General features: G+C 37.5%; 1 protein-coding gene across 1 annotated transcript in view; it reads left to right on the plus strand.

Annotated features, from left to right (window-relative positions):
- The window catches only part of LOC131422011 (phospholipid-transporting ATPase ABCA3-like), a 206,546-nt gene extending 195,862 nt beyond the window's left edge, over positions 1 to 10,684 (plus strand). Inside the window, 2 exon segments of the mRNA XM_058568871.1 lie at positions 10,102 to 10,175; positions 10,544 to 10,684. Coding sequence (XP_058424854.1) covers positions 10,102 to 10,175; positions 10,544 to 10,684 — 215 coding nt within the window.
- The last annotated feature ends 6,796 nt before the right edge of the window (positions 10,685 to 17,480 follow it).

Consider the following 17,480-nt stretch of genomic DNA (forward strand, 5'->3'; position numbering starts at 1 on the left):
TATAGTCATGTGCCACATAACAATGTTTCTGTCAGTGATGGACCACATATATGATGGTGGTTCCATAAGATCATAATGGAGTTGAAAAATTCCTATTGCCTAGTGATGTCATAGCTGTCATAACATCATAGTTCAATGCGTTACTCACGTGTTTGTGGTGATGCTAGTATAAATAAACCACTGTGCTGCCGGTCATATAAAAGTTTAGCACATACAGTTATGTACAATGCATAATACTTGATAATGATAATAAACAACCATGTTACTGGTTTATATATTTACTATACTACACATTTTATTGTTATTTTAGAGTGTACTCTTTGTGCTTAAAAAAAAAGTTTACTATAAAACAGTATTCCATGTTATGCCGGCAGCAGCCTCAGACATCTTGTGTTTACTGTATCTCTTGATTGCATCATTTTCTCTTGTGCTTGATTTAATCTTGTGTTTTGTTAATCATGGCCCCTAAGCATACAAAATCCACTGCTACTGTTTCCAGTAAGAGTCCACATCAAGTGATTGACCAAGAAATGAAGTTAAAAGTGATTGAGGACTACAAAGGTGGAAAATCAGTGATAGTTATTGCTTACCAGTCAGATATGTCCCATTCCACCATAGCTACAATCTTGCTATGACAGAAGCTGTTAAAGGATCTGCTTCATTGAAGGCAACAAGACTAACAAAAATTCAAGACAGGCCTATGTCAGGCATGGAGAAACTTCTAATGACCTGGATCAAAGGCCAGATACAGAAGCATTATCCCTCTCAGCACTGTGATGATCACAGCCAAAGCAAAAATTTTGTTTGTGATGTTGAAAGATAAGGCTGAACCTGACTACAATATTGAATTTACTGTTAACTTTGGGTGGTTTAAATGATTCAAAAATCATTATTAATTACATAATGTGAAAGTGAGTGGTGAGTCTGCAAGTGCTGATGTGAAGGCAGCTGAAGAATTTTTGAAAACTCTAGATAAGCTGATTGTGGAGGAAAATTACTTGCCAGAGCAAATATTCAATATGGATGAAACCTCCCTATTCTGGAAACAGATACTTAAAAGGACTTTCATCCATAAGTAGGCCAAGTCAATGCCAGGTTTTACAGCTTTTAAGGACAGGATAGCCATCTTGCTTGGGGGCAGTGTTGCAGGCTACGAAATGAAACCCTTTGTGATCTGGCACAGTGAGAAACCCAGGGCTTTCAAGTGTGTCAATAAGCACACACTGCCACAGAAGCACTAAGAAGTCATGGATGACCCAGCTTCTCTTCCAAGATGCCCCCTTGAAGTGCTATACCAGTGAAATGGAGAAATATTGTTTGGAGAATAACATACCTTTCAAGATTTTGCTTATTGATAATGCTCCTGGCCATCCTCCTTTTATTGGTGATCTTCATCCCAATATCAAAGCAGTTTTTCTTTGCAAACACTACCTCTTCAATCCAACCAATGGATCAAGGAGTTATAGCAGCTTTTAAGGCATATTACCTGAGGAGGACCTTTGCTCAGGCTATTGCTGCAACTGAGGAAGGTTCTGAGAAGACACTGATTCAATTCTGGAAGGATTATATCTATGACTACATCAAGAACCTTGCTTGGGCTGGAGATGATGTCACCAAGGAGTGTATGAATGGCATCTAGAAGAAGAAACTCAAGAGGTTCATCCATGACTTCAAAGGATTTGACAAGGATGAGGAAGTTGCAAAAATCAACAAGGCTGTGGTTGAGATGGCAGACAGCTTTAATCTGGGCATGGATGAGGATGACATTAAGGAGCTCCTAGAAGTGGTTCCAGAGGAATTGACTAATGAGGAGTTGTGGGATCTGGAAGAAGAATGCATATCTGAAGAAGAAACAAGAGAAAAGGAAACTACAGGAGAAGAAAAATAAGAACCCCCAAGAAAATTCACAGTGAAGGGTTTAGCAGAAGTTTTGCAGACCTCAACAATCTCCTTAAAAAGTTTAAAAGCGTGGACCCCAATGAATACTCATGGTGTATTATCTGCTTACAAGCAAATCCATGATGTAAAAAAGAAGCAAACCACCATGGATAATTTTCTGAAAAGAATGACACCTCCTCAAGAAGAGCCTCAGGCAGGTCCTTCAGGAGGTATTCCAGAAGAAGGCATCATAGGAGATGTTATCATAGGATATGAAAGCTCCATGCATGTCATTGCCCCTGAAGACCTTCCAGTGGGATGAGATGTGGAAGTAAAAGACAGTAATATTGATGGTCCTGACCCTGTGTAGGCTTAGGCTAATGTGTGTGCTTGTGTCTTAGTTTTTAACAAAAAAGTTTTAAAAATAGAAAAATAAAATAAATTTTAAATAGAAAAAAGCTTATAGAATAAGGATATGAAGTATTTTTGTGCAGCTGTACAATGTGTTTGTGTTTTAAGGTGTGTTATTACAAAAGAGTCAAAAAGTTAAAAAAAATTATAAAGTTACAGCAAGCTAAGGTTAATTTATTATTGAACAAAGAAAAATAATTTTTATAAATTTAATGTAGCCTAAGTGTACAGTGTTTATAAAGTCTACAGTAGTGTACAGTAATGTCCTAGACCTTCCTATTCACTCACCACTCACTCACTGACTCGCCCAGAGCAACTTCCAGTCCTGCAAGCTCCATTCAGGGTAAGTGCCCTATATAGGTGTACCATTTTTATCTTTTATAGTGTATGTTCTCTGTACCTTTTCTATGTTTAGATATGTTTAGATAAGCAAATACTTAACATTGTCTTACAATTACTTACAGTATTCAGTACAGTAACATGCTGTACAGGTTTGTAGCCAAGGAGCAATAGGCTATACTATCTAGCCTAGGTGTGTAGTAGGCTATACCATCTAGGTTTGTGTAAGTACACTCTACGATGTTCATACAATGATGAAACCGCCTAACAATGCATTTCTCAGAAGGTATCCCCATCATTAAGTGATGCATGACTATATACAAAGAACTGTTAAAACTTAACAGTAAGAAAACAACCTGATTTTAAAATGGGCCAAATACATTAACAGACACTTAACCAAAAATGATATACAGATGGCAAATAAACACACTAAAAGATGCTCCACATCATATGTCAGCAGGGAAATGCAAACTAAAACAACAATGTGATACTACTGCACACTTATTAAAACGGCCAAAATCCTGATGTGAGCAACAGGAACTCTCATTCATTGCTGGTGAGAATGCAAAATGGTACAGCCACTTTGGAAGACAGCTTGGCAGTTTCTTACAAAACTAAACATACTCTTGCCATACTATCTAGCAATCATGCTTCTTGATATTTACCCAAAGGAGTTGAAAGTTTATGTCCACACAAAAACCTGCATGGATGTTTACAGCTGATTTATTCATATTTGCCAAAACTTGGAAGCAACCAAGATGTCCTTTAGTAAGTGAATGGATAAGCTGTCATTCATCCAGAGAATGGAATGTTATTCAGTGCTAAAAAGAAATGAGCTATCAGGCCATGAAAAGACATGGAGGAACCTTAAATGCATATTCCTAAGAGAAAGAAACCAATTTGAAAAAGCTACATACAGTATGATTCCAACTTATGTGACATTCTGGAAAATGGATAACTATGGAGACAGTAAAGAGATAGAGGTTGTCAGGGGTTAGGGAGTAGGGAGGTATAAACAGGTGAAGCAAAGGGGATTTTTAGGGCAGTGAAACTACTGTGTATGATACTATAATGGTAGATACATATCATTATAAATTTGTCCAAACCCGTAGAATGTACATCACCAAGAGTAAACTCTAATGTGAGCTATGGACTCTTCAGTGATAATGATGTGTCATTGTGGGTTCATCAACTGTAACAAATGTATCAGGATGTTGATAGTGGGGGAGGCTATGTATGTGTGTGGCGGAGGTAAATGGAAAATCTCTGTACTTTCCACTCAATTTTGTTGTGAACCTAAAACTGCTTTTTAAAAAGTCCATTAAAATTTTTAAAATGAGCAAACGTTTTAAGCCTCAGACTGGTAGTATCTATTAGCACTTAACAGAGATGCATATAAATCATCTCATAATAAATGTATCCCAATTTAGGCCCATAATATTCCCACAGATTAAAATCACTCTTTGTAGAATCATACTCAAAAGCCAAAAATCACGAAAAGAAATGCCATGATGAATGAAATTAAGCAGAAATACAAATAACAATTTTAGACTTCAAAGGACATCAGATATTTAAATTAATATTATGAAATATAAAATGACTGTGGGAGTTCCACTTCCAGAATGGCAATGTAAGGCCTCTGCAGAACTGCTCCTCAGCATAACTGGTGAAATTTATTTTTAAAACAACCATGTTAAGTCTCTGAGTATGGTCCTAAGGACATACAGAAACTGAAGAAATATTTGTTCAAGAAAATCTATCAAAACTGTAAGAACAGCGAGATTCTTTGACATTTGAATTACAACCTGCTTCTTTCCAAACCATCCCAGCCCAATGCGATGAAAACTTCACTCCAAGTAGGCACAGCCAAGAACACAGGCTCCCTCTCCCACCAACTTCAGATTGACCACTATGGTATCATCCTGGGAGGGGCAAATGTCAGCATATCTCATGCTGCGCCCCAGCTACCTGTTGCAGAGGCTGATTTCCAGATAATTGCAGCCAAGAGATCGGGGACTCCCTTCTTCCACCTAGCCCTCACTTATGGGGTGGAGATTCTACCTTGATCACGCTGTGCAGAAAATACTGGGGCCCACATCACCCATGATCTGGCTCATTTGAAGGTCAAACCTTCTGCAGCAGGAGAGACAAGCTGAGAAGACCACACGATACCATCTCCTGCCCAGCTCCTAAATCAGGGATGTCACTCAGACTACTATCCCCACTCCCAGCTCTATAATCATGGCTCAGAGATTTTTCCCATAGGGAAGCAAACCATAAAAAAAGAGCTCTGAAGCTCTTCTCCAAGACTGACTTTATTTGAAACAAAGTGTGGGAAAGTTCAAGCATAAAGATGCTCTCAAAAACAATGGAGGTTCTGGTGGAAAGCAATTAAGAGGAGATTGGTAGCTTCATTAACAGATATAAGCTAAATCACAGGCCAGATAATTTACCGAAGAAAACCAAGAAAATATATATCTAAGAAGAATCCTCCTGTAGTCAGAACAAACTTCAAATATTTGCTTCAAAAACTATCAAAAACTATTGTGAAGAACCTAAATGTAATTGAAAATATCTGTGGAGCAGTTTATCCCCTAAAGAATTGATGAAAACAATTAGAACATTCAGCTAGCAATTAGTGGAGTTTAGCATTTGGGTGTAGTCAGGGAAACTGACAGTCAAAGAGAGCTCTGCTAAGGAAACTGTCATCCGGGGGTGACTGTGCATATGCCCAAGGCAGTGCCCTCTGGGGAGCAACATGAGAAGTTTCACACCACAGGGGGAAGGAGGAATAGACTTCACTAAAATAATATAGCCAATCAATAAATAAATAAACAAGCAAACAACAATAACAAGGCTTGGAGTACTAGTACCAGAGTTTGTACAATATATTAACTAAAATGTCTAGTTTTCAACAAAAAATTGAGACATGCACAAAACAGGAAAATGTAACCCATACACAGTGGGGGGGTGGGAAAGCAAGCAATGGAAACTACTTGTGAAAATGACCCGGTGTCAGTCTTAACAAAAACTCCAATGCTATAATAAATGTATTCAATAGACTAAATTAAACAATGCTTAAAGAAGTAAAGGAAGGTATACTGAAAAATCTCAACAAATAAAACATATCAATAAAGAGATAGAAATTATTTTTTTAGAGAACCAAAAGCAAATTCTGTCATGGAAAAGTACAATAACTGAAATGAAAAGCTTGCCAGAGGGGCTCAACAGTAGATTTGAACTGGCAGAATAAGTAGCAATTTGAAGATAGATCAATAGAGATCATGTGATCCAAAGAACAAAAGGAAAAAGTCATGAAGAAAAATTAATAAAGCCTCAGAAACCTATGGGACACCATTAAACACATCAATATATGCAAAGTAGGAGCACCAAAAGGAGAGGAGAGAAAAGAGCAAAAAATATATTTGAAAAAGTAGTGCCTGAAAACTTCTCAGATTTGATGAAAAACATTAACCTCTGCATCTAAGAAGTTCAACAAACTCCAAGTAGGATAAATACAAAGAGATCCACACACAGAAACATCATAGTAAAAATGCTGAAAGGCAAAGAAAAGGGGAGAATCTTGACAACAATAAAATAACTTTGTATAAAATAAAAGAGAGAATCAAAAAGGAGCAAGAAGTGACATCAGGGAAGATGGCAGAGTAGGAAGCTCCAAGAATATGTCTATCCACCTAGACAACAATTGTACTGGCAGAAACTGTCTGATGTAATTATTTTGAAACTCAGATGTCTATTTGAATACTTCCAGGGGAAGAGATGGCCTATAAACTGTAGTTACTTTCAGTCAATCTCACACATTAGTGAAGTAGTGGCTACCCATCATCCAATCCTCAGCCCCACGGAAGGTAGCAAATCAGTGTTCCTAGAGCAGCTTGTGAGAGTCATGTGGGCAATAAGGACCTTGTCCTCCAAATATCAGGAATTTGTGCTCTGATTGCAGATTAATCCTTTGGATCAAGGACATGCAGACAGAAAGGAGGCCACCATTGTTGCAACCACCATCAGCTGAAGTGGCTTTCAGAGAATTTAGAGGGAAAGCACTTTTTTCATTTTTCTTCATTTTTCCCTTTTCCCCCTTTTGGAAGTGAGACATTTAAGGATTAGGACATTCAAAAATAACAACATATACAGGGAAATTTAGAAAGTCACTGCACAAGCCAGGGAAAAATGCATGAACAAAAAAGATCTGAGAAGACCTTAAGCTTATACCTCAAGCTGATCCCTTGCACAGAGACACCCTAGAACAATTTTTTTAAAAAATTTTAAACAGCAAACCCTGCAGAAGGGGGAGAATCTGATTTCCAGAATTACTACATTTTAAAATTCAAATGTCCACTTTTCCACAAAAATTCACAGGGTAACAGGAAAGTTTGGCCCACTCAAAGGAAAAAAAATAAATCAAAAGAAACCATCCCTGAAGAAGAACAGATGGAGGACTTACTAGACAAGGACTCAAACAAATGTCTTAAAGATGCTCAAAGAACGAAATGAAGACATGGACAAATTCGGGAAAACAATGTATGAGTGAAATTGGAAAGTCAATAAAAAGATAGAAAGCATAAAAAGGAGCCAAAAGAAATTCTGAGCTGAAAAGTACAATAACTGAAATGAAAAATCCACTAGAGGGATTCAAAGGCATATTTGAGCAGGCATAAAAATCAGCAAACTTGTAGATGGCACAATTGAAATTATCAAGCCTGAGAAACAGAGAGAAAAAAGATTGAAGAAAAGTGAACAGAGCCTAAAGGGCCTGTGTAACATCATCAAGAAGATCAACATATGCATTGTGAGAGTCCTAGAGGAGAAGAGAGAGAAAAAACTGCAAAAAGAATATTTGAAGAAATAATGGCTGAAAACTTCCCAAATTTGTTGCAAGATTTGAATCTACAAATCCAAGAAGCTCAATGTCTCTAAGTAGGATAAATCACATAGACCCACACCAAAACAGATTATAATCAAACTGTCAAAAGCCAAAAAGACAATCTTGAAAGCAACAAGAGAGAAGTGACTCATCATATACAAGGGATCCTCGATAACATTGTCAGCAGAGTTTTCATCCTTGAAGACCTTGGAGATCATAAAAAAGTGAGTTGATATATTAGAAGTGCTGAAAGAAAAAAACTGTCATCCAAGAATTCTATATCCAGCAAAACTACCCTTCAAAACAGGAGAAATGAAGATATCCTAATATAACCAAAAATTAGGGAGTTTTACAAACCATCCATGAATATAGATGCAAAAATCTACAGAAACATATTAGCAAATTGAATCTACAGCATCTTAAAAGGATTGTTCACCAGGACCTGGGGGGATTTATCTCAGTGATTCAAGGGTGATTCAACATAAGAAAATCAATGTAATACATCACATTAATAGAATGAAGGGAAAAAACAAATGATGATCTCAATTGATGCAGAAAAGTCATTTGACAAATCCAACAACCTTTTCTGATAAAAACTCTAAGAAACTGGAAATAAGGGATAAATATAATATAATATATATATGATATATATAATAAAGGGCATTTATGAAAAACTCATAATAATCAATGGCAAAATAATGAAAGCTTTCCCCCTAAGATCAGAGACAAGGGTAGGATGCCCATTTTCATAGCTTCTATTCAACATTGTACTGGAAGTTCTGTCCAGATCTGTTAGAGAAGAAAAAGAAATAAAAGGCATCCAAATTGGAAAGGAAAGGGTAAAACTGTCTCTATTCACAGTTGGCCTGGTCCTATACATAGAAAATCCAAATTAATTTAAAAGAAAATTGCTATAGCTAAAAAGTAAACTTGGCAAAGTTTCAGGGTACGAGATCAACACACAAACATCAATTGTATTCTATACATCATCAATGAACAATCCATAGAAGAAATTAAGAAAGCAATTCCATTTACAATAGCATTTAAAGAATTAAATACTTAGGGATAAATATAACCAAGAAAGTAAAAGACTTGTGCAATGAAAACTATAAAACATTGCTGAAAGAAATTAAAGATCTAGGGAATAACATCAGTAACATGACAGTTCCTTACCACATGGACCTTTCCATAGGACTGCCTGAGTGTCCTCACAATGTAGTGGCTGGCTTCCTTCACATCAAATGATCCTAGAGAGAGTGAGATAGAAACCACAATGTCTTTTATAAACTAGCTTCAGAAGTCACACTCTGTTATTCCTGCAATAACCTACTGGTTGCTCAGATCAGTCCTATTCAGTGTGGTAGGGGACTAGACAATTTTGTGATTACTAGGAGGCAGAGATCATTACTAAGAAGCTGCATACCACACCATATGTCCACCAACAGTAGAGGTGTAGTCATACTCTGGAAACTTTGTAGTAATGAAAATAAATGAAGCTGTACACAACAACATGGATGAATCTTAAAAATATAATGAGTGAAAGAGGGCAAATAAAAATAATACATACTGTGTGTTTGCATTCATATGAAGTACAAAGAAGGCAAAACCAAACTATAGTATTTAGGGTTCCATACTTAGGTAATAAAACTATAAAGAATAGCAAAGAAATGCTTACCATAAAAATCAGGACAGTAGTTGTCTATAAGGGGGAGGAAGTGAGTCTTGGTAGTGGCATATAGGTGACTTCTAGAGTTCTGAGTGTCAGTTACATGTTTGTTAACTTTATTGTAATTCACTAAGCTATACATCTATGTTCCATACACTTTTTTATGTTTCATATATTTCACAATTTAAAAAGTTTTTTCAAAATTTTACTTACTCATAGAGGCTATGTGGGGACTCACTACTAAAGAAAATCACTATTATTGTCATATAGCTTATTTATGTTAAATATTTTAATCCCAATTAATTCCATTTGCAATAACCTTCAACTGTGTGATAATAAATATAAATGCATCCTATCAATTAGGAATGCCCACAACATTACTACTGTATTTTCAAAAGCTGTAATATCTCTTTTCTCCGGTGAATGCCTTCACATTTGTGTTTTATATGCATGAGTTTTTTCTTTCCTTTAGGATGAAGGTTGCCTAGTCATGAGAATAGTATGGAGATCCTACCCTACACACACACACAACTGAAAAAAGAATCCACACCCAAATTTTATGAACATAGTTTCAGGACAATGTTTAGAAACAGAGACCTATTGAACATTAGGATTCATATAAATCAGGTTTGGCAAAATGAGTGTGTGAGCTATCAATTTTTCCATGCTTAAAAGTGATTGTCCTACCTTCTGCAATTTGTACAAACTACAGGCAATAAGATCATATTTCATGTAGAAGTAAATCTATTGAAATACTTCACAAAGTCACATATACTAAAAAGAATGGGCTTTGGGATTATGTCATCTTTTGTATTAACTGCATATTCTATCTTCCTTTGGTGTGGATAATTAGAATGGGAATTATTTGGAAATAATACGGGGCCCTCTCTGTTGCTCACCTGTCAAATCTTTTCTTTCTTAGGTAACGCCTTAAAGCAGGATCATCAAGGGATTGTTGGCTACCACATTCCCAGAGAGGAAATTTGCTGGGGAAAGGTAATTGTAGAAATCATACGCTTCTAACATCATGTGTTAATAGAAGACTGATAGGGAGCATTGAGAGTCAAGCATGTGGAATGGAAGCCTGACATTGGCAGAGGAGGAGAACCTTTAAGTTACTTTTTTAAAGCCCCTATAGTTTGATTGAGACTTCTGACCCTAAATTCTATTATTCCATATCTATCAAGAGAATGGGAATGAAGAACTGCCTCCTCTTCACTCTGTTTTTCAGCCATCTTTTCCTTCTACTTTCTAACTTCCCCCTTCTGTATCTTTTGTCCCTAAGCATAAACCTGGCAGAAACTGGGGAATGATTGGGTGAGGATATTGCAATGGTAACACCACCATTTTTCTTTCTGTTAAAGGTGTTTAGTATTTTGGAGGAAGCTAAAGAACTATTCAATCTAGAAGACTATTCCGTCAGTCAGATAACACTGGAACAAATCTTCCTAAACGTTGCTAATATTGATTAAATGGAAAATGATCAAGAAATAAAGCTGCTATGAAATTTAGTTCCAACCAGTGACCCTTATGTCTTTCTTAGACTGCCAACTGCAACTAGATACATAGAGCCAACTGTCTCTCTCCCTCTCCCTCCCTCCCTCCCTCCCCCTCCCTCTCCTTCCCTCTCCCTCCCTCTCCTCTCTCTCTCTCTCTCTCTCTCTCTCTCTCTCTCTCTCTCTCTCTCTCTCTCTCTCTCTCTCTCTCTCTCTCTTTCTGTGTGTATACACAAGTTGAACCCCAAAGAAGATCATTTATAATCTTTGGACATTAAGATAAGTGACCTGTTGTCAAGAACTGAACTGTGAAAGGTCTGAGATTTAACCCTACTTGCAAGTTATCAAGTTAGCTTACCACAGTTTCATGAATACTGGCAGAAGACATTGGAATCCTGGGTCAAAGACACGAGACTTTATTACTTATAGCAATATCAGTAGTCAGAGATTATATTTGTGCCAGTTCCCCAATCCCTAATTCTCACAAAGCAACAAAAGAGAACCAGGTAATGCCTGTACATTCAGTGGATTATTTTACAGGAGAGGAACCCTGAGCTTATGGAACCCAAATCTTTTATAATGGGCAGTAAGTAAGCATGCCCGACTTTTGCCCTGGAAGGAAACATTCTTATTATACTGAACATTAAGTAAACCTTCCCTCTGGTCCAGAGGGAGATATTATCTCTTTTCAAAGGCCATTTGCTCTACAATCATCCTTGCAAAAATAGTCCGAAACAAAAAGGCAGTTAGTGGTTCTCCTTGGAAGTCATGTAGAAATACAAGTGACCCATGAAGAATTGTCTCCCAATAATATCTACCCCTTGTTTCCACACCACCTTGGCTTCTAGCAAATTTCCCCATGAGTATGCCACCCCATCAGCCATTCTGATTCATCTGAGATTGGGACAAAATTTATTTAGTTTGTCTCATACAATTTTTAATGCTACTACTAATAGAACTCTAGGCAGCATAGCAGTATGATGAAGCTAACCTCTAGTATTTGACCTTAACCGTGCCCCACCAGGGTCTCAGATCCAATTAGCTGAACGAATCCTATAAATCATTTGAGTCCACCTTAGAAAATCAAGTGGCTTTCTCCTTCCATTTCTGTATTGACCATTCCACTTGGCCTGAGGCATTAATCCAGGTATAGAAGAATGTAACAGTAATTACATTGACTCCACTCAGGCCTGCGAAGAGAAAGTCTAGAGAAGTTCTATCGTCTTAAACCACCTTGGCCATGAGATTCTGACCTGAATGCCTTCCTGAATGCCTTCCGGAGTCGAGATGGCATTTCCCTAAACATGCGAAGCTCTCTTACGACCACATTAAAGGTACAAGCCAGTGTTTTTTGAAAGGAAGCAAGTTAATGACTAGATTTCATACAATAATACAATTCTGAGGGTGTATATGGTATCCCTGGAAAGTGTTTACAATTGTTGGTTCCCACCAAGTGTCTCACACATCAGTCAGATGGCACAGGTTGACAATGCTTCAAACATATCCTTCTGGCCAGCTTGTAAACCTTATGATTCTTAGTTCAATGTAAACAATTGAGTCTAGCCTTTGTTTTGGGGAGGACTATCTAAGGAAAATGAGTCCAACCTATCCCGTTTGTCTATGCCGACAGTCAGATGGCATTCATCTGCCCCCGTGGAAAGATAGAGCAATGGCTACAGAAATAAGGGTGGGAAGACATAGGTGATGACAAGTGTACTGCATAGGAAGTGGGCCATCCCCTGCTATTTCCAGTAGACTTATCAGTAAGGTTAAGGAGAATGGCTATTACGCTGTAGTCAGAGCCATCTGATAAAAGATGAAAGACCCAATAGTTAAATTTAGTCAGTTAAATTTATGGTGCATAGAACAGTTTGGGAGATTTGCAGCACAGCATTTTTCTTCACCAGGAAGACTCCAGCGTGGTTCTGAATGACAAAAGTTCATTAATGTCCTTCTTTCCCCCATTCTTCCTGCAGTCCAAGACATTCCTTCCCCAAGTTTCTGAGTGTTGCTCTCCCTCCACGACCACAAAGTTAGTGTGTCCTGTTCCAGCTGTAACTTTACCTTTATTCTAATCATCTCCTACTTACAGCCAGACGTGTCATCTGGAAGGGTCAGGTGCAAGAAGGACAGGTTTTTTAATAAAAGTTTAAAAAGAGAAGCAAAGAGACTTGTAGACTAAATATGATGTGCTATCCAGATTGGGATCCTGGAACAGAAAAAGGACACTAGGAAAAAACTTAGGAAATCTGAACAAATATGGACTTAAGTTAATAACAGTGCATCAATATTGCTTCACTAATTGTGACAAAGGTACCATACTAATGCGAGATGTTAATGATAGAGGAAACTGGATATGGGGTACATGGGAACTCTTTTTACTTTTTTGCAATTTTTCTGTAAACCTATAACTATTCTAAAATAAAAATGTTTATTTCAAAAAAAATGGATCATAGACCTAAATGTAAAACCAAAAGCTATAAGGCTTGCAGAGGAAAACACAGGAGAAAATCTTTGTGATCTTGGCTTAGTTAAAGAATTCTTGGCTATGACAACAAAACCGTAATCCATATAAAAAAAAATTGACAAACTTGACTTCATCAAAATTAAATTTTATGCTCTACAAAAAACGCTGTTAAGAGAATGAAAATACAAGCTACAGACTGGGAGAAAATATTTTCACATCATATATCCAACAAAGTATTTGTATCCAGTATGCTATGATCTGAACGTGTCCCCCCAAAATTCATGTGTCAAATCCTAACCCTCAAAGCTGATAGTATTAGGAGGTGGGGGCCTTTGGAAGGTGATTAGGTCATGAGGATGGGGCCCTCATAAAGCGGATAAGTGTTCTTATGCAAGAGACCCTGTAGAGATCCCTTGCCCCTTCCACCAATTGAGGGCATAGCAAGAAGGCACGGGCTATGAACCAGAAAGAGAGAGGCCTCACCCAGCCATGCTGGCACCGTGATCTCAGACTTCCAGCCTCCAGAACTATGAGCAATAAATTCCTGTTAATTATAAGATACCCAGTCTGTGGTATTTTGTTATAGCAGCCTGAACAGACTAAGACACAGTATATATATAGAATTCTCAAAACACAACATTAAAAAAACAAACAACCCAATTTAAAAAAACGGGCAAAAGATTTGAACAGGCACTTCACCAAAGAAGACATACAGATGGCAAATAAGCACATGAAAAGATGTTCAACATCATTAGGCATTGGGAAAATGCAAATCAAACCCGCAATGAGATATCACTACACACCTATTAGAATAGCTGAAATAAAAATAACAGTACCAAGTGTTGGTGAGGACGTGAAACAACTGGAATTGTCATAACATTTTTAGTGAAAATGCAAAATGATCCAGCCACTTTGGAAAACAGTTGGACAGTTTCTTATCAAGGTAAACATACATTTGCCATATGTCTCTGCAATTCTACTCTTAGGCTTTAACTCAAAAGAAACAAAAGCTATGTTCACACAAAAGCCAGGATATAAATCTTTAAAGTGACTTTTTTCATAATTGTCAAAAACTGAGAACAATCCAAATGTCCTTCAACTTGGTAATAGATAAAGAATTAGTACATACATCCAGACAATGGAATACTACTCAGCAATAAAAAGAAATAAACAATTGATACACTCAACAAAATAGATGATTCTTAAAGGCGTCGTGTTGGGTGAAATAAACCAGACTCGAAAGGCTACTGATTCTGTTTCCACAACATTCTGGAAGAAGCAAAACTTTAGAGACAGAAAACAGATCAATGGTTGCTAGAAATAGGGGGATGGGTTGACTACAAAGGAGCAGCACATGGGAATTTGGGGGGTGATGCAATTGTTCTATATCTTGAGTGTAGTGATAGTTATAGGAATTCATACATTTGTCAAAACTCAAAAAATTTGTACACCAAAAAAGGGTGAATTTTACAGTATGTAAGTTATACCTCAATTTTTTTTAATCCTAAAAAACAATTATGTCTAGAAACTCAAGTAAATAAATAGGCCAAGAAAAAAATAGAAAACTTGAACTGATGAATAACCTTTTTTTTGAAGAAGAAGATTGTCCCTGTGCTAACATCTGTTGCCAATCTTCCTCTTTTTCATTTTTTCCCCTGAAAGCCCCAGTACATAGTTGTATATCATCCTTGTAGAGTTGTAGCTCTTCTATATGGGACGTGGCCTCGGCATGGCTTGATGAATGGTGAGTACGTCCGCGCCCAGGATCCCAACTGGTGAACCCTGGGCCACCGAAGTAGAACACGGGAACTTAACCGCTACGCACTGGGCCGGCCCCCTGAATAACCATTTTTAAAAAGTGGAAATGTTAATCAAAACTCATCCTACCCCACTCCCCAAAAAGACCCAGATGAGTTTTAACTACTTTCGAGGAATCTCTATTTTTTACAAGTTGTTCCAGAAAATATAAAAACTGCAAAATCTGTCAAACTCATTTTATGAGAGCATATAACCTTTATACCAAAACTAGATAAGAATAATTCAAGAAAAACAATTTTAATTCTATTTCCTTATGAACATAGATTTGGACAGATAGCTTTCTAAATCTTCTACGTAACATTATCCTGCTCTTTCATTTTATTACACTCCTGGGTTAGTTCCACTTTTTCTGGTATACCATATCTTCCTGTTTCTTGGTTTTCATCCTCCTTTTGCTAGAGTGAAACCACAAGTAACTTTCTAGGCAGGAGGGGGAAGTAAAGTTTCTGAGTAATTGCCTGACTGAAAATGTTTCTTTTTCCTTCAGACTGGAGGGACAGAGTGTCCAGGTATAGAATTCTACTTTGAATAGTGAATTTTCTCGGAACATTGAAGACATTGTTCCACTGTAACCTGGCACCCAGGGTTGCTAATTAGCATTCCTTTGTAGGTAAACAGGCCCCAGCCCAAACATAACAGACCCAGCTCTCCCCTCCCCCCAAGAAGATTTTTTTCTCTTTATCTTTTGAGTCCATGCATTTCATGAGTATGAGTCTTGGTGTAGGTTTTTAATTCATCCTGTTACCCAACAGACTCTTTCAATCTCACGTCTTTCTTGGACTTTGGGGGAATGTCTTCCATTATTTGCCTGCTTCCAATAATTGCCTGCCTCCATCTTCCCCTATTCTCTCCTCTTGTATTTACTATTATTCAAATGTGAGATCTCCTACATTAGTAATTTAAGTCCCTTATATTATCTCCTATATTTCCTTTCTTTTCTTTTTTCTACATTCTCAGATAGTGTCTCCATTTTGTCTTCCAGCCTTTATCTTGATTTTGTTTCTGTTAAACAATGGTATCTTTCATTTCTCCAACAACACAATTGGGTACCTTTTTATTAGTTTCTTAGGTTATTTTTTGGTGTTTTCACTTTACTAGAGATTCATTTAGATTACAAGCACCTTTTTTTTGGAAACACAAATTTGAAAGAGTTTAGCCATTCATAAGTTATTTCAGTCAGGCCACCGTTATCCCAATAATTACCTGAGATTAACTCCCTTGTCAGAATAGAAGTTTGCTGGGGTTTTGTATTTGTTTGTTTTTGTAGGTAGGTGGTAGCAGAACATTAAAAAGTGGGGAGAGGGTGAAACATGCCTGGATGAAGAGCCAAGAAGGGGAATGAAAGACTTAAGATTTTACACAGACTGCAGTGCTCAGAGCCTTTCACTAAAAAATTAACAGAAAGGTACAAAATGGTGGTGTGTGGTATAAGAAAAAAAGCACGTATTTGAAAAACTTTCCCAGGGAAAAATGATGAAATTGGCAAAAATAAAATATATTTTGGAAGAACATGTCTGGCACAGCCTATTATGTAACTGTTGCCATAGTTGCAGGTATAATCCTTTTAGAATATGATTAGCGTGTATAAAGGTGAAGTAGCAGTAATGGAGGAGGCATAAGTATAGGAAACCTTTTTAAAGAAAGAAGTGGCAAAATTTAGTGGTAGTCTGTGGGAAATGAATGATTAAAACAGCTGCATGGGGCCAGCCCGGTGGCATAGTGATTAAATGCTCCGCTTTGGCAGCCCAGGGTTCACAGCTTCAGATCCCAGATGCGGACCTATGCACCACTCGTCAAGCCATGTTGTGGTGGCGTCCCACATACAAAATAGAGGAAAATGGGCACAGATGTTAGCTCAGGGCTAATCTTCCTCAGCAAAAGGAGGAGGATTAGCAACGGATGTTAGCTCGAGGTCAATCTTCCTCACCAAAGAAAAAAATAAAATAAAATAAAAAATAGAAAACAGCTACATGGATCTGAACTTGGGGAACCATTAACAGAATTGAGAAATTTGGGAAATGGAATTTGAAAAGATTTTGTCAGTATTTGTCTAAACTAGCTTGTGTCTTAGCTTTTTCTTGGCCCACAGTCTTGTTAGTAAGCCTCTAAATGTCAGTCAAACTCTCATTGTTAAAGGTCAGGACAAGAGCCACAGACCAGAGCTATCCCGGGTAATCCTGCACAGATACGGTGCAGTGGTCACCGTATCTATAAAAGGTTCTACCCTCCGACCACTACCACCACCAGTACAAGACTGAATGGTAGGTGTATTCAAATCTTTACCTTAGCCAGCTCAACAAAATTTTATGCAGTATGCACTTTCTTCAGGCACTGTGCTTGATGCTAGAGATCTCGAGATAAAAAAAAAAAAAGAGAGATCCTCCCTGCCTAGGGGTTCACAGTTTACTGCCTATAACTGAGAAAAAGCCCATACAAAGATACCAAAGTTGCATATCCCATAGCGGAAAAATGATGTAAGAGTGTGTGTCTGGAGGGATTCATTCACTCATTCTTTCAAAA

This window comes from Diceros bicornis, chromosome 26 (assembly GCF_020826845.1).
Source record: "Diceros bicornis minor isolate mBicDic1 chromosome 26, mDicBic1.mat.cur, whole genome shotgun sequence".
NCBI lineage: Eukaryota > Metazoa > Chordata > Mammalia > Perissodactyla > Rhinocerotidae > Diceros > Diceros bicornis.